Source organism: Chroicocephalus ridibundus, chromosome 1 (genome assembly GCF_963924245.1).
Source record: "Chroicocephalus ridibundus chromosome 1, bChrRid1.1, whole genome shotgun sequence".
Lineage (NCBI taxonomy): Eukaryota > Metazoa > Chordata > Aves > Charadriiformes > Laridae > Chroicocephalus > Chroicocephalus ridibundus.
Window position 1 is genome coordinate 24,008,224 of NC_086284.1, and position 20,866 is coordinate 24,029,089.

The 20,866-nt window shown below is 42.1% G+C and overlaps 2 protein-coding genes across 2 annotated transcripts in view; both read right to left on the minus strand.

Moving 5' to 3' along the window:
- Positions 1 to 7,462, minus strand: part of MIPEP (mitochondrial intermediate peptidase) — a 74,767-nt gene extending 67,305 nt beyond the window's left edge. Inside the window, exons 1-4 of the mRNA XM_063331284.1 lie at positions 7,032 to 7,462; positions 3,660 to 3,833; positions 3,007 to 3,095; positions 728 to 814 (exon numbers count right to left, since the gene is read on the minus strand). Of these exons, the coding sequence (XP_063187354.1) occupies positions 728 to 814; positions 3,007 to 3,095; positions 3,660 to 3,833; positions 7,032 to 7,211 (530 nt within the window). The 5' untranslated portion in view covers positions 7,212 to 7,462. The remainder of the gene's footprint in view (positions 1 to 727; positions 815 to 3,006; positions 3,096 to 3,659; positions 3,834 to 7,031) is intronic.
- Positions 7,463 to 8,869: 1,407 nt separating this feature from the next.
- Positions 8,870 to 17,543, minus strand: LOC134514055 (complement C1q and tumor necrosis factor-related protein 9A-like). The gene is made up of 4 exons (XM_063331292.1): positions 17,292 to 17,543; positions 14,469 to 14,660; positions 11,832 to 11,894; positions 8,870 to 10,115 (listed from the first exon to the last, which is right to left on the minus strand). The coding sequence occupies exons 2-4, from the start codon at positions 14,632 to 14,634 to the stop codon at positions 9,310 to 9,312; spliced, it is 1,035 nt and encodes a 344-aa protein (XP_063187362.1). The 5' UTR covers positions 14,635 to 14,660; positions 17,292 to 17,543; the 3' UTR covers positions 8,870 to 9,309.
- Between the last annotated feature and the right edge of the window lie 3,323 nt (positions 17,544 to 20,866).

The window sequence follows — 20,866 nt, forward strand, 5'->3', positions numbered from 1 at the left end:
GTGGTGATTTTAGTCATCTGCATTGAAAATATCCTTCAAAATAATTCCACTACATTTATCTAGATGTTTAACCAGTTTGAGCAAATTACCATTTTAATTTGACAAATCATTTAATCTAACAGATCAGAAAAAGATCTCTTCAAGGTCTTCCCCACATCCTTGATTGTGGGGAAAGAAGGACGAAGGAAGTAACTTACTCAAACACGAAGCTTGTCTAACCATGTCAGCGAAGAAATAATTAAAAACAATAACTGAATAAGCAGATAATAAAACATTTTACAGCGATCATAAAGTTTTAAATAAATACTGATAATCCCATTCTGAAAGATTTAAATAAGTTTCTATAAACTGAAATCAAGTTATAGCCTGTTCCCTACTTTTATTGCTAAAAACGCCAATATATACACCACAGTAGAGCACCTCATTTTAATCAAAATGGTGTTATTGAAGAAAATCTTAAGTTCTCTTTTTTTTTTGGTTTTGCAGATCTCAGTTATTCAGCTTAACTATGTCTTGTGCTCTAGTCACAGAGATATCCTTCAAGACTACAGAACTACAAACTTCCTAACTCCTGTGCACGTAATTTAGTAGTGACTAATAAATTAGTAACAGAGATGCGGTATGTTTTCCAGTTGTATTAATTAATTTAACAAAAAACAAAATATAAGCAAAATAAGGAATAATATATACTATCTAAAAATCTAAATCTATAAGCATTGATAAGTACCTGGTTTCTGGATCTAGGGAACTCATAACAACTTCATCAGCTAGCAGACGTCTCAAACTCTGACATAGTTCAACATCTGTATTTAATCTGGAAAGATACAGAGCAAAATAATCACACATTAACAACAAACACTAATATTTCAGTGTCTCGGTATTACTTATTCAAAAGCAGAGCTTAATACTTAGTGAATATTAAAAACCAAGGACTTTATTTTCAAAATGCTTTCTGGTTCACAACCACACTTAAAAACTACAAAATTCATACACAAAGGATGTGTGGACAAACTAGCATGAAAACAAGACTTTTATATCCAATAGGAAAATACTTCTGGATGGCATTTTTTGGCAAATATGAGCAGGTCTAAGACTGACAGGTTATTTTTTATGCACAAAGATAATCATGGTGAGAGCGTAAAGGTGGGACAACTGTTTTCTAACACTTATTTTAAAGGACTCCAACTCCATTAAAGGAAAATCTGTGTCCAAGTCTGCCATCAGATAAACGTGCTGCTGGCTGCCACTGAAGCAGACTAAGAGCTTACTATCCCCAGAACATTTCCAGATGCTCGTCACTGTCCCTGTGCCAGACAATACTATGTCCATCAGATTTGCTGGCATGTCAACTACAAGTACATATGTCGACCTGAATTATTGGGTGGGAATCACAGTGGGGAATGAAACACACACATATCCACCAGCATAGCTGTGGTGGGCAGCAGCCCCCAGGCTGACAGTCTTGAGCACTAACTTCTCTGCAGCCTTTACAGCCCCATTTGCAAAATGAATTTAATAATTACCAATACCCAATTTAGAGACAGAAGAAGACATTGCATCATGCCTGTACTTTAGAAAAGGCTCTGTAGAGAAGGTGCTAAATAAGAAGCCCAGCACTCTGTCAAAAAGTGGCTAAAAGCAAATACCTTTTGTTAGTAGTTCCTGGGGGATACCATTTGCCCATGAAAACAAACATTCAACAATAGCTAGTTTTGAGCATTTACAATAGTTTATGAACCTCTCCGGTTAATTCATGAATACTTTCTTATTTCTACAAATTTTAAATCTGAAGTGGTATTCAGATGTTAAAGTCATATTGCTATAGATGGAGTGCTCAGTCCAAGTCTTGAAAAATCCAGCGTCAAGTGAAAGATTTCCCAAACACACTGGCAAGACCAAAGCAAAAATTTCTGAGGAATTTAATCTTAGAATTCTCTTTTTAGCCAGCTATGTTAGTCACAAGGCTTACTAAACAAACTGATGCACTTTAGTCCTCCCTAAGAGTGCAAAAGGCTTCACTGCCTCTGCACCATACCGTGGGACACCAGGTCACTGCCCCCACTGCCTCCACTGTTATTAGGAATCCTGAGGGAAACAGCAGACTCTTGGTGATCTTCACAGTACTGCTTGGTAAAGCTTTCACTTAAGAGGGCTACTCCTGAACACCACAGGAAGGGAAAGGACACTGTATTTGGAGATTAAAGTTCACCACTTCCACGCTCTCAGCAGCAAGAGCAGAAGAGAAACAAATCAATCCACTGTAGTCAAAGACCACAGAGGCAACTTTCAGGATTTACATTTTAAAATATTTAAAAACAAAAAAAGAACGCAAAAATAGCCGATCTTCCGAAATGTAAGTCTTTAAAAAAATCTTCTATGACATGTAGTTTTAAATAAAGCGCAAGCATGCCAGGGTAGACAGGCATTTATCACAGCCCTAGACAGACATCCTCAAACGCGCATTTTAACGGGAGACTGTCCTTTCCTCTTTCACATATCCCACTCATTGGCTGGAATTCAAGGGGTCAGCAAACCAGGAGAAAGTGTTGTGAAATACAGAATCATTTAGAATCATAGGATCATTTAGCTTGGAAAAGACCTCTACGATCATTGAGTCCAACCATTGACAGCTTATATAACAGCTTAAATCTTAAAAACAAATTATCATTTTGTACATATGCTTTACATATGTTAGTTAACTGTCACAAGTACTAGAAAAATGTAGCTTTGAGTCTTTGATGGGTTTAAGTGACATAGAGTCAGTTGATAACTTAAAAAATGTTCAGAACATAAATTGAAACTAAAACAGAATAACCTTCCTGAGATACTGTAACAAAACTAAATACTTAAATATCTGTAACAGCAAGACCGACACTTTGTTCTCACGTGCAAATCCTTCCTACATTATTTGGTTGTTGGTTGCTGTTTTCATAGATGATCATGCAGTAATTTTTTAAAGATGCATATGGAAATAGGAAAAAAAAAAAAAAAAAGGAGAAAACTTACTTTTCTACCACAGTACCAATGTTCCTGCAAGCTTCTTCAGCAGCCTCTCTAAATGCAAAGTCAGGATGGGCAATTTTCACAAAATCAGCCTGACATAGTAGAAAAAGAAAAGAGTGAGGCACTTCTTTAGAACATTTTTAGTATGGTTTGTATCTTAGAGTCCTTACAACACAGAGACACTCCAATGGATTAAAAATCTTTTGTAATAACATTTAAAAACTAAAATTCACAGTTAAGAAGAAAGCACACCACCAAATGTGTGTAGAGGGTTTGTTTTCAAACCCTTTTTACTCTTGTGTATAGACCATCAAGTTATGTTTTGACATTATTACCTAGTAGGAAGAAATATGTTTAAAGAGAAAACCCACAGGTTCTTTCCGATTCAGAACATGGGTTTTATTTGGCTTACTAATTTTCAGTAAATCTCCAAATACTTAAGGGAGTTCAGAAGGCTAGAGGGATGCTAAAAGGGGGCTTGAGAGCTAGGGGCTTCCATGACTGCCAACATGAATTCAGGGAGGTTCTGGCATTGAAATGATAAAAGAATGAAAGATTAGGGATATATTTAATTAACGATTAGGAACACATTGAAGACATTCAGCGTGATTTTACACAAGAAATTCCATCAAGTAATAATGAAAAAAGTAACTTACCAAGTCTGCTACTCTGCACAAGGCATCTGAAAGCTGATCAAAGATCATTACTGTCTCTGGCCCAGGTGGTGTTGAACATGCCTTCTGGACTAGCTGTTCTGATTGTTGCAATGCTTTGTCCTGTGCCTCTTGAAATCCTTCTGGGCAGCTCAGTTCTGGAACACCAAACAGACCCTGCAGTGCAGAACACAATGAAAACACATTACTATTACCCACCTCAACTTCTGCCCTTTGTTTCAGGATGGAATTAGCACCACAAAATTTTACCCTAGCCAGCATACTGTGGCACTTCAATAAAGCGTTCCCACATGAGTGTCTTTGTAGAGAGGATAGTCACAAAATCAGTCAAAGACACTGGTATCACATGAAAACATCTTCATTTCCCAAAGCAAAACCTCACTGAGGTTCTTTCAGCCAGGACTGTTCTCAGTAAACCTTAAGAGTTCGGCATCAAACCCTCACAAATTCTCCTCTTCCACACCATAACCTCCTACACCATCCTTTTCTCAAAGCATTTTTTATCTCATTTCCAAAGCATGAGCACCAGACAAATCATTAGGAAGTCTGTTTACATTCTGAAATGAGGGAAAAATCATCCCTCTGAAGCAAAAGAGACTTATCAAGGAATGTGAGGACTAAGCAGGAGCGTCAAAACAGTGAATGAGTTGGCCAGCAGCCCTAGATACCAACAGACTGCAGGCAATAGGACAGTGGTCTCAGGCTCATTAAATGAACCCAAAATACTGGAACCAGATCCCAAAGGAATGATCAGCAACAACTCAAAAATTTTACGGTATGAAGTTTTATTCCTGAAGTTCTTACAAAGCGTGTCCCCATCCAACAGGGCAGGGCAAACACAGACTGCAGTTACGTTCTGCGTTTGTGGAAGAGACTTAAAGAGGTCCTACTGCAGATCAAACAAAATTGCTAACACTACCAGCTAGAGAAGTTCCATGATACAGACCTACAACAATTAAAAAAAAAAATCATTTAAGATAAAACAGCACCTCTGCAAGCAACAGACACCCTTTGCAACTGCCCAACTGCAACATGAGCATCTGCTTATCTCTTAACTACAGCATCTAACAGTACAAGGTACAAGACTTCACATAACATCCATCCCTTCACAAATTTAACCTCAGCACCTAAAAATCACAATCTGGATTTGAAAATCTGCAGGCCAGCCACTTTACAATGCACCTTCTGCACACGCTGTGTAATAGCAGTCAGCTGCAGGTTTCCATGTAGCTTACAAGTATTTATCCAAGTAAAATGAAAAGCTGCAAATTGACAGCTTGTCTGTAAAAGTATATATTCTGAAGAAAAGCATCACCTAAATTAAGTATTTGGGACATCCTGAGTTGCTTTTTCCTATTTTCTTTCTGTCACTGTTGCTAAAACTGCCTTTTTTTTTCCCTAATGGTCTTACTATAAACTGGCCACCTTAAGACAGAAACCCTTTCCTTACACTTCCCATGTTTTAATTTATTATTTGGGAACAGGAACTGGACTGAAATGAACACTGAAAAAGATATTTTTATATACACACACACGTATATAAACACACGCACACAAACATAAATACACATGTACCACACCACCCTTCAATAATGCTTGCTGTAGCAGAGACTCAAGGCTGCCCCTTCACTCAGATCTGCAGCCAGCTGATGCAGTGTTCTGCAATGTCCCAGAAAACTCCTGGCCTTCCTGCTGGGCTACATCACCATCCACCTTCCCAAGTGAGCTGCTCCTGCACGTGTGGTCCTCTGTGAACAGGAGGTATCTTTTCTTAAGAGATAAATTAGCCATGGAGCTCCTCTTCCGTATGACACCAAGTTTGACATAAAAATAAAAAAAAATACAAAAAAATGAAGCCTGGTGCAGGTCTCCTGTTCTTTAACAGCGTGGCTGCATATCTGCAGCCTTATTCTCTTTGCTTGGCCTCAGCATTTACACCCTACCTGTCACAGCCTCTCTGCAAGCCTGAAACATGCATCTCTATTCCCAAAGAAATCTACAACTTCTCTGTGGGCAAAATAAATCCAGAAATCCTTCCCTGGACCAGGGAAATGTACAATATTTAACTGGATTATTTCCTGGAGCAAGGCTTACATCAGTGTACTCACAGAGGCAGGTGCGCCAGAAGACAAGCTTCCCAAACAAGTGCTGAATTATAAAAAGAGGTCAGATTTCTCCTCAGTGAATACCTTGGTCACAGAGTTCAACAGCTTCACCACAGCAAGAATAGCTGATACAAGTGTTCATTAGTCTGCATATATGCATGCAATGTGCCATTGAAAGCGCACACCTTATGCTGTCCAGGAACTTTGTTTATGTTCCCAGGACTCTCGTTAACAAACGTACCTGACTCACCCCAAAAAGAAATAAATCAAAAAGCCTGACTGTCACCAATCCAGCAAATAAATACTTTTTTGCCACACGCAACTGAATGCCAAGAACGATATCCATGCAAGAGGATGTCAGCAGTCTAACTGATTTTGAAGCGCTGCCAAAGTGTGTCCAGCCTCTGGAGCCCTCAGCACAGGAAAGACATGGACTTCTTGGAGCGGGTCCGGAGGAGGGCCACAAAAAAGATCAGGGGGCTGGAGCGCCCCTCCTATGAGGACAGGCTGAGGGAGTTTGGGTTGTTCAGCCTGGAGAAAAGAAGGCTCCAGGGAGACCTTACTGAGGCCTTTCAGTCCTTGAAGGGGGCCTACAGGAAAAATGGGGACAAACTTTTTAGCAGGGCCTGTTGCAATAGGACAAGGTTTTAAACTGAAAGAGGGTAGATTTAGACTAGATAGAAGGAGGAAATTTTTTACAGTGAGGCTAGTGAAACGCTGGCACAGGCTGCCCAGAGAGGTGGTCGATGCTCCATCCCTGGAAACATTCAAGGTCAGGGTGGACGGGGCTCTGAGCGACCCGATCTAGTTGAACACGTCCCTCTCATTGCAGGGGAGCTGGACTAGATGAGCTTTTAAGGTCCCTTCCAAACCAAACTATTCTATGATTCTGACAGATTAAAAGACACAGCCAGGTAAGAGCTGGGAGCGGAGGGGGTAATGCATATATATACGTATATGGTTTCTACTGAGGCTCTAAGCAAATGTTTCAACCAACGAGGCCGTGATTTTCAAACACTTGTGTGCCCAGAAAACAGAATGAATTCTTCATTAGAACCAAAACAAACCCTTACAACGACGTAAACTGCGTAATCCTCTGAAAACAGCCCCGCCTGTCCCCGCCACCGCGATTTAAAAGTTTTATAATAATAAAAAACAAAAATTACAGACGGGAACAGCAACCCGCAGGTGTGCCGGCGGCCAGGGCCACCTCCTGCCCGCAGCAGGCCCTTCCCCTCCCTCCGCTCACCGTCTCCCTGCCCGCCGCGCTGCCCCGCGGCGGCTGCTGCTGCTGCTGCTGCTTCGCATCGAAAGCGGCGCCCACCGGGCACCAGCTGGTGCTGACGGCCCGGCGGCCCGGACCCGCCGCTCGGACCCGCAGCGCCCGGCCCAGCGCCGCCGGCAGCGCCCGCCGGCAGCCGGCCAGCATGGCGGAGCGGACCTCCACGGCAGGCCCAGGCGCTCCCGGCTCGGCCCCAATCTCCGCGCCGAGAGGAGGTGGAAGAGGAGAAGGAGGAGGAGCGCCGGCGAGCACAGGGCGGAGGGAGGCGGAGCGGCTCCCCTCAGCCCGCCCGCCCGGCTCCCGCGGTCTCGCCTCGGCCGTTCCGGGGCCGAGGCTGCCCCTACGAGCGGCTGCGAAGCGGCCTGGCGCGGCCTGCCGCAGCTCGGCCCGCCCTGCCGCTACGGGGCGGGGAAGGGAAGGGAAGGGAAGGGAAGGGAAGGGAAGGGAAGGTGCCGGCGGGCAGGCCGGGCAGTGCCGCGGGCCGGTGGGGCGTGGCGGGCGGCGGGGCCGCGGTGAGAGGAGGGGCCTCCGCCGAGCGAAATTTCTCCTGCATGTTGCCCAGTTAAACCTAAGTCCATTTTGAAGCATTTAGACGTACCTACGACACAAACTTATGGCAGAAAATCTCCTCTTAGGCAAAAATTAACGTAGCCCTCTCCTCAGTGTTTCAACCTGCCCACACTGTAGTTCAGGCGACGGGAGAAGTGCTGCCTTTTTTCCTGCAGAAACTTACTCGCCGTGTTGGGTTTGGGTCTGTGATCTACACTAGGGGTTCAACAATGGCGGACACATGGCAGTGGCCACGTTTCCTTCCCTCCCTGGCAGTGTTAGGGACCATGGGAAGCCAGGCCTCGTCCTCCATTTGCACTGAGTTTCATGATGCTGACCCATGTCAGTTGGCATCTCTGCTTTATTCTCTTCTAAGAGGAGGGAGCGAGACTTAACCAGCATCTTTTGTTATATTTTTGACTTTTAGGGGAAAAAGGAAAATACAAAAAAAAACCACTGAGAACATTCACAGAAATGAAAGTTTTGTGGCACAGGAAATATCTATCAGTTTTCCAGTATGTCTGCTTTTGTGTTGATTAAAGATTATCTTTCATGTGGAAGAATTGGTTTTGCACAGCTAATTCAGCAGCATTATACTGTATTTTTGCACCGGCATTGAATATCTGCCCACATGAGAAAATCCACATGGCGCTTCCTCCTGTCACTGCATTTCCCTCTTATTTCAGACCCTTGGCTACACAGAGAGCAAAGAACCATATTTAAAAGCAGTAAAATCCACCCAGCTGCAACAAAACTCACCCGTGCCACAGAGCAAGCAGTCCCTGTGGAGGTATCCAACTATGACAGAGAGCAAGCAGCCTCTGTGGAAGTATCGAACTACACTAATTCCAAGTTTAAAAATTATTTTGAAACGGTTAGATGAAAACTAACCAAGTTTCAAGTTCATCTGCACGTGCCACCTAGAAAGATATAAACTGGCTTGGAAGTACGTGCTGCTTAACATTTATACAAGATGGCAGGGACACACATGTCGTAACTACAGAACTTGAAATTTTGTCTTTTATTTTGTCCCACTTTCTTTTAAAACATTTATCCTTCAGAAGTGGTGTACACACCCCTGTATAACTACAGTAAGTGACCACACCAGTGATGTGTCAGCACCACAGACACTCGAGGGTTGTCCTCTCTTGTGCAGAAGCCATCCCTGAAACCAACTGTACTGCAACTGCAGCCATAAAAACAGTCTATGCACATCAGGAATTTTTTAATTTGAGCTTTAAAAAACAAAGTGGACAACAGTAGATTAGGACAGTTTAATGAATAAACACTTGGTACCTTGTGGCTGGGACAAGAAGGCGTTTAATTCAGACTCTCCTGAGTATGGCTCTGAAGCCCTGAGCTCTGTGTTAGGAGCTGGTCATGAAAACTTCAGCACAGTAAGTTGTACAATGAGCGGTTGTGGGCATCACGAGGCCTGGTTTCCCGCAGATACAAGTAGTGTGATCCTACACCTTCCCACTATTTAGCAGTCAAAAAAAATTTTACTCAGCTTTTGGGAGATGTGTAGCTGATCCTGACCCGCCCTGCAGTCCTACATCTCCCCTTCAGCCCTCGGCGTACCTCCCTGGATGGTTTCTGTTCTCCGTTGAATCCAGCAGAAATTGGCCATCGGATTACAACTTTATTGGGGAGGGCTCAAGGACACAGACATATAGCATCCATGGATAATATGGGGTTACTTGTCGGGCAATGGCAGTGGCTCCAGCGGGTCAGAGGTGCTGAAGAGGAGAAACCCAGTGAAGGTGGTATCATCATCAGCGTCTGCAAACAGCCCATTGAAAGTCTCTCCTTGGTGAGCCTGCAGCCAGACCTCGTCTCCTCCCTGTAGCTCCAGGATGGTGGCTCCCGAGGCCTGGTCCTCTCCACTCTGGTACCTATCCACCGTGTGCAACATCTTGATGCCATTTTTAACTAGAGCTACTCTGACGTTCCTTGAGTAGACAGTGATGTGGTAGGTGAAATAGTAAGCGCCAGGGTATTTGCAGGTGAATTTGCCAGTAGCTGGGTTGTAGTCATTCAGACCATTATACAGCACCTTGTCAAACTTGATCGGGCGATTCGGGGTGGGAAATTTGGTGGCGGTTGTAAGGCCAACACTGAAAGCACTCCTTGGCAGGACTCCTGGGGCACCTACGTTCCCCTTATCTCCTCTGTCTCCTTTCAGGCCTCTTTCCCCCTGAACTCCAGGATTACCCTGTGGCCCCAGATCTCCAATATTGCCTTTAGGACCCGGATTACCAGGCGGGCCAATTGGCCCTGGGAAGCCAACTCTTCCAGGGTGGCCAATTTCGCCCTTTATCCCTTTTGGACCTATGGGCCCAATGTCTCCTTTTAACCCCTTTTGCCCTTGCAGCCCCAGCTCTCCCTTCTGACCTTTGTAACCCACTGACCCTATAATTCCTTTTGGTCCCAGTTTTCCAGGTCGTCCTCTTTCTCCTTTATCTCCTTTGTTCCCCTTCTCTTCAACTGTCCCGTTGGCTCCTAAATGGAAGGGAAAAAAAAAAAGGAAAAAAAACACACTTCCACACTTTCTTGTGGTTTTCCACTGGATTAGTGGGGCACAACATGAATTTCAGCACAAAGACGTGTATAGGTAGGTGTGTGTCACCACTGTATATACTGTGCTCACTGTACATACATTTTCTCATACATTTAGTGCATGGTAAGTCATAACATCTACATGCAATTGTGTTAGAAAAAGGTGCCCTGGCTGAGAGCAGCAAGAATAAGCTCAAAGAAAGGAAGGTGTGATTTGGCTACAGGCTGACGGTATCACTGACAGCTCACATCATCTCAGGCACAAGCAGCATCTGTCCAGACACTTGTTCTCAGCCTTTGGGATACAAAATCGGGGAGAAGGTTCACAATTTAATCAGAGGAAGGTTCTATTTGGACAACACCCAGAACTTGCTTGCCTGCCATGTGTTTCTGTAATTTCCATGTGATGCAACTTTGCTTGGGTTACCTAGATTGCTACTGCAGTGCAACTAAAGGCTTTTTGTCCTTGTAATTTGCTACCACATGCTCCATTTATCCTTCATGCACTCTTGGACTGAAGCCCAAAGCCTTTGAAAATCCTCTGATTGTGGCATAAGGGTTTGAAGGTGAAAGTGTCGTGATGTGAAGGGCATGTTAGCAGTTGATAGACAACAGATACCATAATGATCATATACCCTATCAATCAGGAAAAGCAGCTGTTAATTTCTGCATAAGAGCCTCTGCTTTTTGATGTTAGGAATAATGCTCTATTTACAGTTTACTGTTCTCAATTTACAATTGAGAATATTTAACAGTAGCAAGGAACTGAAAGCAGATGAGATTATGTGGTGAGCCTCTGGGAAAAGTGGCATGGGTCCATTGGGACAAGGACACAGGAAAAAAAGGTAGTTTTGGTAATTTTAAACAACATTTGTGGCCTCATGCCTCACAGTCCTTCCAGGACTGGGGTCGTTTCTAATAGACTGTAGAAAAGTCTGAAGGGTATAGACCAGCTTTTAATTACTCTCATGAAATGCATATACCATATGTTATTTCTCAGGGTCAGCTTCAGGATTTTGGAGAACCAGGACACTGTCTTTGGCAGGCCTCCATGCTTTTTGGATATATGCATTGTGTGTGTACAGTTTCTCTAAGGATGCTCAAGTCCAGCATCTCAGAGTTACTGAATTTGTGCAGAATGATGTGATGCCGCTTGCACAATGGGTGACTCCCTGCTTTTATGCACAAGTCACTCTGCACATGAACATCCATCTGCCACAGGAGACATGCTGCATATGTATAGGTTGGCTAAACAGCTGAAGAATACAGGATCTACTGTATTTTTAGGTGTATATCTTGTGTCTTCTATGATTTCTTTTAAAAGTCCCTTTCCCTGAAGTTGCAGGTGTAGCTACAGGAGCCTCACTTTCCTGAGGTAGCTGCAGATGTGGTGTCTTCCTCAGCAGCTGACAGAAGGATCAGGGATCGGAAAGGTAGGACAAAAGGCTGAGTGAAGAAGTTTTAGGGCACCAGTTGATTGGAGGTGGCAAATTCCTCTTGTATTCTCAGCACAAGTATGCAGCCTCTAGTACTTCTGGAAAGAGGCTTTTTAACCTTTACGGTACTTTCACTACAGCTAGAATGTATAGCACATCCAGTGTTCACAAGCACAAGGGTGGAAGTTGATAGACAAATAATAAATTGAAACACGTCTCTGACCTCGTTCGCCTTTCTCTCCATTTGCACCATCTTTTCCTGGACTTCCAGGAAGTCCTGCTTTGCCTGGTACAGAAGAGAAAAACAGATTTTCATTAAACAATTAAATTACCAGAAAACTTGGGATGAATCCTTCTCTAATTCTTCCTTTTCAAGCCTGGCTACACAGTAATGTGAAGAGTAGTCTTATTCCTGACTGTTAGTGGGTGCCATTGCTGGTACTTTTATCTTATGGAGAGATTGACAGAGCACAGAAACTCTGCTTGAGGATGGTGCTTTTGTGAGCCAGAGGGAATCCTTGGCATAGAGAGGTGGGTTACTGAGATATGTAGAGGAGCTATACCCTGGTCAGGACCACCAGTGTGAAAACCTCTCGTCCTTTTGTTGCTTCCATCCATGGAAGATACCAGCAGGAAAAGGAGTGAGGAAGCCATATTCAGCAAGAAGTTTTACAGTGAGAGGAAGCTTAGTAGTGAAGCAGTGGTGAACTCCCCTTTCAAGAAAAGACATCTGCATGAGTTTGGCCAACAGTGATAAAACATTACAGTGGAATAATATTGTCTGTAGATCCACGGAAGACACACTTGGTCCTTGAATTTAGCATGACACAGATTTTTCCAGTGCTCTAAAGAGAACAATTATAGGTGTCATTTTTTAGTAACATCACACACACCAGGAGGTGTGTGATCAAATACCTGGATTTGCATCCAAGACACAACAGAAGAAAAAAGAGTTGTCATTTTGTAACCCTATTCCAAGAGTAGCTCTCCAGCCATATGGACTGGAGAACAGTTCTTTAGCTGTTTTTTCACAATGGGCACAGTCCAGCATCTGCTGAAATTTTATTGACTTGGTAAGGAACAAAACTAAGTCTCATTTATTTAACTGCAAAGGTGTATGTACATATAATATAAACATAAGATATAAACATATAATATAAAGAATTGTTCAAAAAAAGAATAGTCAGTACAGTCATCATAATAGCTTAATTTAGGAAAAAAAAGCTGGGGACTTTATCAGAAACCAATGATGTCATGTGATAACTCACTGGAGTAAAGTGAGGACCTTTATAAGATAAATGAAAATAATAAGCTTTAGATTTTCCATTTATCAGACTTTCTTGGACCCCTGCATATAGAAAAAGAAGGCAGTTAATTGTGCCTATTAAGAATCTAATGGATTTTTTGTTTGTGTGTTTGTTTGTTTGTTTCTAGATTTTAAATGGGTTTTGGTTTAGCCAGGCTAGTGCACGGAAAGCAGAAGGAGCACATAAGTAGTTGCTTGACCCAGAACTCTAAATCATTTTGTAAATAAGACAGTTCACAAAAAGTCTTTAGCAATCACAGAGTAAATACATAAGTGGGTAGACTTGTCTTTCAGTGGTCCAGGGCAGGCCATAAGCAGTCTCTCTTCATTGCCCAAATTCTAAGTGCTGGTTATTTTTCAGTTGATGTAGTTTACTGTGTAGCCGCACAAACAGTTGTGGTGTGTAAGAGAGAACAGTCAAGTGGTAGGAAAAGGATCTGGTAGAGGATCCTGCCTATGCCAGCACAGCCATCAAAGCACCGCACATCAAACTACACCTTCAACACTGATTCTGCAGCATACACTATCTGCAGAGGCATGTACTTCTCTGCTGGAGCAGGTGATTCACTAGCTTAGCAACCTGGTCTGTTAAAGGCAGACATTCCCGCTAGCTTGAAAGACACAGTATAACACGTTAGCACATTTTAAATTAATTTCTTTTAGACTGTTGACCTCAGTTTGGTTTATGTACCAGCTTATATACTGCACTGAAAAGAGCTATGATTCCCAATCCTTAAGATCAGCACTCAGTAGAAAAGTTTATCTGACAAGTACAAGTTTTACCCGGACTGATTTGTGCAGCTGAGTTAGCCAGGCCCACAATAATAGTGCCTGTGACAGGTTTATGCATTAAGCCATAATACCACCTGCATGATGCCACACAATAGGTGACCTAACATAAAGCCTGTTGGGGAAAAGTACACCCCCCCCCGCCCTAAAATTTTGTGAACAAATTTGGAGCAGCAGATCCAATCCTGGCCATAATATTCCAGCATGGGTGCAAGGTCTGTCATTATCCTGAGACTTGAAGTACTATGTGAATTATTAGCTTTAGGATGCTGAGAAGATTACCTCTGTCTTCAGTATCACACACAAAGCTCTCTTATAGCCTGTTAGAGCAGACATGAATCCCATATTGTTTTTCAATAGTCTCCATTCCTGAACTTCCTTCTAGTGGCTCTTGAGTTACAGCAAGTAAGCACACTCAGAAGCAAGACCTACAAATGTAAAATTTAGATAAGAAAGAGAAATCTTTCTTATCATAGGCTTTAAAATTTTCAAATAGGCATGAAAATATTCCCAAAATAAAAGGTAAAGTCTTCCTTCTTTTGTTTTTATTCCATGGACCAGACCTCTCCATAGTATTAGCTATCTTGCTTTCATTATTAGGTCTTTCTTTATGTTTCCTTCTTCAAACAAGTAAATGAAAAATGACAGGAATGTTTTCTGAAGTCTAGGCAGAGTAATCCTGTTAATGCAGAGTGACTACATCCAACTTTGGGAACTAATGGCATTGCATTTGATACATTAAATCATTTATTCTGAACATAGTACCTGTATCTCCCTTGTCGCCTTTTGAACCGTCACGTCCATCACGACCAGGTATGCCATTGTGCCCAGGATTGCCGGGGATGCCAGGATACCCTTGGGTACACATGTCCTGTTTTTGTGTTTCTGCTGTGCTGACTACAATAGCCAGCAGTATAATCCAGCTTTTCATTCTTTAGAAAGGTTATATGATTTTGGCTGAAAGATTTAAAAAAGCAAATGTACATCTGCCCAAGTTTACCTTAAAAGGGGATGCAGGGTGGGGGAGGGAGGAAAAAAAGGAAATGGATTTTCACCATATCTATTGTTTTGTTTTGTTTTATTTATAGGTCTCTATATAGCATTAAGTGCAGTCCTGGAGAATACTGACTCCCATTTCAAATAATAATTAAATGGGAATATCAGCCGTAGCATCATTATACATTTGAAACATTAACTCAGCTTTACACAATTTTAAAAAATTCTGTAATTCCCTGTGATTTGAAGCATCAGGTTCTGTTATTTTAGAGTATTGGGTTCTGCATATTTTCTTATGCAGTATGACTTGTGGAAATAAGTGTCTCTGCAAAGGGAAATTTTGATGCAGGTAGATGGTGAGCAGCTGAAAGTCACAAAAGCTCTAGGGAGGTTTAGAGCTACCCTTGATGTCCTCAGGATCCAGCCAGCAAACAAGAAAATGACAGCTCAGTGCATCCCACAGAGTTTCACACTGTTCTATTTAAACCATAGGTGCATTGACAAAGACGAGATTTCATGGATTTGACTGAACTTAAACGAAATTTCAAGATCATAATAAAAAGTCAACTTGGGCAAAAGTGATGGGGGTTTTTTGTTTGGTTGTTTTTCATTTGTTTGGTTTTTGGTTTTGTTTTGTTTGGTTTTTGTTGTTGTTGTTGTTTCCCCCAGCAATTACAGCATGGAATATACAGTTGCAGCAGCTCTATGCTGAAGAACTTCCAGTGACTTCCAACCAAAACTGTGAAACCCCAATGTCTGGCAAGTCTACAAGGAAGTATTCTAATAATAATGTTGTTGCTGTCCTCAGCCCAAATGAACAGTCAAAATTTCAAGTCTTGGGGGGTGCTTCAGGTAGGACCAATATTCTCTCATTCATATGCAAGCATTCATATAACATCCTGTTTCTCTGAGCTTACATAACATACAGGCATTCTCCTTATTCAGGAATCTCTTTGTAAACTCCTCCAGCCAGGACAGTGCCCAAAGAGGAGCTATTTGATGGCGTTTGATGCCTTTCAGAGCCATGCAGAAGCCTGTCTACAGCTTCCTCTTTCCTATTTCAAAGACTTACTCCTGAATGGCACCTTATGCATTTGGAGTCTGCAAGGAAACTGTTCTCTCTGCTCTCCAAGCTTTTATCAGTAATCTATCTATCTAACAGCTTCTTAAGGGAAAAATAATATAATTGAGCCAGTCTAACAGCTCATAACCAAGAAGAAGCAGAGGTATTAATCCCCACTTCTCCATCCACATTTCTCCCTGCATCTACTCGTGACTGCACAGTTATACCTCTCATCTCCCAGGAGCTGGCTCTGGTGCCACAGGAGGTGAGCTAGGGCAATTCAACCCCCCAGTTCAGCACAAAGCAATCATCTTTTTATCTTTTTTTTTTTTTCATTGGATTAGTCATCTACTGGGTTAATAAGTTGAATGACCTCAGAGGGGGTCAGAGCTGGAGCAGAGTGAGATGAGGGCGAAGATGTGAGGGATCAAGTAAGAGAGTTTTTTGGCAAAAACAAGTCTTTAGTCTGGTTCTCCCCCTTTGTGTAACTATGCTACTCAAAATCCAGCTTATATTTATCCTTTCATTAAAGTGTCCCTCCTATATAATGTCTTCTAATATAGGCCCACTGAAATACATTAATACTCAATTCTGGACACAACTGGTTTAAGTAAGTGTAAGAGCAATTCATGGGAGATTAGCCGGAGGAACAAAAATCAAATTGGGACAAAATTAATGCCCATTTTATTTGGAATTAATATTCATAAATGTCTAATGCACAGAAGCTTGGGCTATATAGGTTAAGTACTTATACAGGTAAAAGTGGTAGTCAGAGTGAGTAAATTTTACATAATTGGCTTTTGAATCAGTTCTTTCATTAATGAGAACTTAATACTAGTATTTCTTTTGAAATACTATCTAGTATTGACTAAAAAAATTATGTCTTCTGTTTAATCTCTTCACCACCATTTCTCAGTCATACGAAACTATGCACACAAGTAATATGTAGAGAGAGACTAGTATGTTCTCGGTAAGTATAATTACACCCTGCTAGCAATATTCGATCTATATATTCTTTTAACTTAATTTATAGAGGAATAAATTAGTTTTGGTATATGTTCCTTCATCTTTTTGTTCTGTCTTCAGAAAAGTTCCTCATTTTGCAACATTTATTGGAAATGTGATTTATGATGCCTTTGCCAATGATATACAGAGAGACATTTGCTCACCCACCAGCAAAATCCCACTTTGTCTGCTGCTGCTGGTTAGCACTAAAGAAAGTTGAAAATCGATCAAATATTTGCTACTTCTGAGCTATATAAACATTTGCTGCCTTAGTCAAAGGACTCCAGAGGAGTGCAGAAGGAAGAAATGCTCTGTATTACACTGTTCAGATATGATGTACCCCATTGAAAATCCTGACAGTCCCTGTCCACTGACAGAAAACTCCATTCCACGTTGTTTAAGGGAGTGTTTCTTGCCTGAGGAATAGGCAATTTGGTCCCCGGATATGGACCTCTCTCCTGACAACATCAATATCATCATCATCACCACCACCATCATCACATATATAGGATCTTTGGTCTTACCTCATTCACTTTGTACTTGCAGTGTTCTTGGGCATCTTTAATGAGAGTATGAAAGCTTCATGTAAAGGACCGCAAGCTCCAAATATGTGCCTTGAGGACAAGCGCTTGTTTGGTCACTAAATTCTCAAAGGTCAGTGATTTAATTTTGAGAGCTGTTCAATAATTAAAGCAGAGGTTTAAACTGGACTCTCTATTTATTCCAATACTAAGCTGAAGTGCTCTGTACTTTGGCTTTTACCACTGTTACGTGAAAGACAATTGTTAAAATGGACTAATAAGGCTTTGATTTGGCTGTTTCATTACACAAATATATCACACAAATGTTAACCTTTGACAGCTTGGTTGGTTTGTAGGATGGAAGGCACATCTCGTACCAATATTGTGCTGCAAAAAACATGTAATAAAGTTAGTCTCTGTATCAAGCAATTTACAATGGAAGCAGGACAAAAAGACTACACATAACAATGCTGTGAACGTGGCACTACAAAAATTAGGTGATTGTGGAAAAGAAGTAACAAGGTTGAATTAAATAAATTGAATGACAAAGAGAGGTTTTCCTATGTAATTCTGAGGCTACCCATCTAGCCATTCAAACAGGAGTCAAAGCTATTGTGCTACTAAATTTATTGGTAACTAAATTTGAAGAAGCCATAACTTAATACTTAACCGTGTCTTCTTGAAAGCACTGAAGCTGCTGCTGTTTAAGGACTAGTGGAAGTAAAGCAACTGAGCATATCATCAACTCCTTAAATGCTGATCATAAACAGTGAAGGATAAAACCAACAGTAACAGGAGTTAATGTATTATAGGAAGTGGCCTTAATTCCCCTCTGTTAGTGCAAGTGACTGAAAACACTGTGTCTGAGGGAATTCCCACGTGGCAAAGATATGACATGTCTGGTCTGCGTATCAAATAACGTACCCTCAGCACAGCTGAGCAATTAATAGTTTTCACTAAGGTCTTCACCACCACCCTGTGGTAATAAGAAAATATTACAAGCGTTATGGTGCCCTGGTTTGTATCTGGGACATTTTATCTACCGTGCTCTGAGGAAAAGGAAGGACAATATGCAGCAATTAGCTGCTCTCCTTGAATGAACTTCTGTGGCCAAATTAGCCTCGCTGCTGTGCTAATGAGAAGAGTAAATGAGAGCCATGACAAACAATCTTTTTACCTACTAGGCACTGTTGGAAATTTTCTAAGGTTGCTTTGCCTTGGCCTCCTCTCGCACTACAAAAGTTTGAGTCATTAAAAAATAGCCCACCCTGACAGCTTAGTGCTGTGCCCTCAGTGACCTGTCCTGCCATGCAGAAAACCTGGATTTACTGACAAACCTTCCTCGCCGACGGGTGCTGGGAGAGCTGGGGGCTCTGAGGGGACAGCACTGGGGGCAGCAGGGGCTCCTGGGGACATGGCACCAGCACCAGCAGGACCCTTACACTGACCCAAAAGAGGCTGTGAATTTTACAATGACAACAGTCACAGTCTGTCTATCCCAATCCTGAGGCGAGCATGACATAATTCATTAGTTACATCGACCTTGATGGACTCTGCCGTTAGTCCGGATTGACACTTTTTTAGCAGATAACCATGAAAACTGCTGTAGGAATGGCGTTAAAGACAAACATTACCATAAGCTGCTGTCTAGTGTGCCTTGACTCATCGCAGAATAGTGCCTTGGAAATAATTACACAGCAGTAGAAGTTCATTTGCTCTTAAAAAACATTGCATCTGAATGGCAGGAGATGTAGGGGTTTTTAGATTGATTACTGTGCTCATTACATGTGTTAGGAGCAGTGGTGATCATGTGGCAGTGATGACCACGAGATGGATGGTTAATAAAAGAAGATGTACCCAACCTTATTAGCAGAGCACCTTCTAGACACTTTTTCAGTCCTTCCCGAGTCAGTATCTCCTAAGTCTGGGTTATGTTCGTAGGTAGAGGCCAAGGTTAACTGTGCCTAGCGAATCTGCCTACTGACAGTTCAGTGTATATACTGGGCCTTCTGCTTTATTTTGTATGTACCAGAAACGAGGAATTTCATGTGCCTGGTTCTGCCAGCAAAGTCCCTCAGGAGCACCTGAAGCTCCTCCTTCCCCCTGAAACAGTTTCAGGTTTCCAAAAATCACTAGGAGAAACAGTTGATAAATCCTACATCATCTTGGGTTTCTCTTCTTAGTGAAACTCAGTCCTTGAAGGGCAAGTGGTGCTCCTTGCTCTGCTAACCTCTGCCCCCTTAGATTTGCCCTTCTGAACTCTGCTGACACTAGACACCAGTGATGTTGACACCTCCCAACCTTCACTTGTCTGCCAAGTGGTTTGTCCTCATTGCTGGTGGCCCAGTCTGAATGCTTAAAACATTAAAATGGCTCGGGTAAAACCTTGCCCAGGTGTCGTGTGTTCCCCCCATCCTTGCCAAGATGCACAACAGAAATATAAGATGTAACATAAACAGAGGGAGGGTGTGATGGGTGTGGATCACTTGTCTGGTGCAACCTGCTGTAGGTGCCAGCAGAGACATTATCTGGGGATGCCATATGGACTTTGTGAAGGGTGTGTGGGTGTTTGTGTATGTATGCAAACATACATACATCTTTTTTTGAAACCAGAGCCTAAATACCTAATAGTGGCAGTAGGAGAGTTCTCAGCCCTAGGTAATCACCTGGACAACCAGAAGTCAGTTCTGACTGCAGTGAACTAAACCTAACACAAACCTATGATTAAAAAAAAATGTTGTGCTGACAGTTTATAGAGTTTTGGCACATCATTGTCACAATTACATGTTCTCTAGCTAGTTAGAATAACTGAGTTTTGAAAAATACTCAGAAGCACACTAAGGTATTTGTGTGCTTTCCTTACAGGCTACAGGATGTGCAGTTTTCCATTGCTGACTTTTTCATTTCTCCTTTGGTACTGTAACATAAAAAGGCCCAAATCCATGTCTCTGTTACTAAGCACAGATCATCATGTAGCCTCTAAAAAAAACCCAAACAAACACCAAAAACCCCAAAAAACTAAACCAAAAAAACCCAAGAAAAGCAGTGCTGTTTCTGCATGAAGGAAAAGCGCCACCTGACAGATGAGCTCTTGAAGAACTTAAAAGCTGATGGTATGGGACAATCTACTGCATTTAGCCTGACTGCCAAAGCATGAAACAAAATGCACAGATGAGCTCACCATGGCCAGATGAATTGCAGGCTCCTTAGAAAGCCTATTGATCACAATTACTCCAGTGTTTGCTCAAGGTATGTTTTTCAGTCATCTGATCTGCCTCACTAAGTGCTCAGACTGTGCCTTTCACTTTGATATCGGAGCACTCGGCACACATCCCGCTGCAGCGGCAGCGCTTGGGAGGCCTGGGAAACTCTCAGCTTTGAGATGAAGCAAGAAATAGAGATAAGAGCTTGGACAAGGGAAGGAGGGGGAAAGGATTGGCAAATCCAGCTGTTCTGCCAGCATTTGAACTTGCCAAAGTGTTTTTGCTGAAAAGATTTCAGCAAAGCATGTTATTTTGTTAAAGCTAATATGTCTCAGCAAAATATAATTTTTGACGCAGCCTTGAGCAGGAAGGAGA

Excerpts from the sequence above, each read along its gene's own strand:
- LOC134514055 (XM_063331292.1), bottom strand. The coding sequence starts at position 14,634 with ATGAAAAGCTGGATTATACTGCTGGCTATTGTAGTCAGCACAGCAGAA. Across the intron at positions 11,895-14,468 it reads AGGCGACAAGGGAGATACAG|GCAAAGCAGGACTTCCTGGA; the intron begins GTACTATGTTCA and ends CTTCTGTACCAG. Across the intron at positions 10,116-11,831 it reads TGGAGAGAAAGGCGAACGAG|GAGCCAACGGGACAGTTGAA; the intron begins GTCAGAGACGTG and ends CCTTCCATTTAG.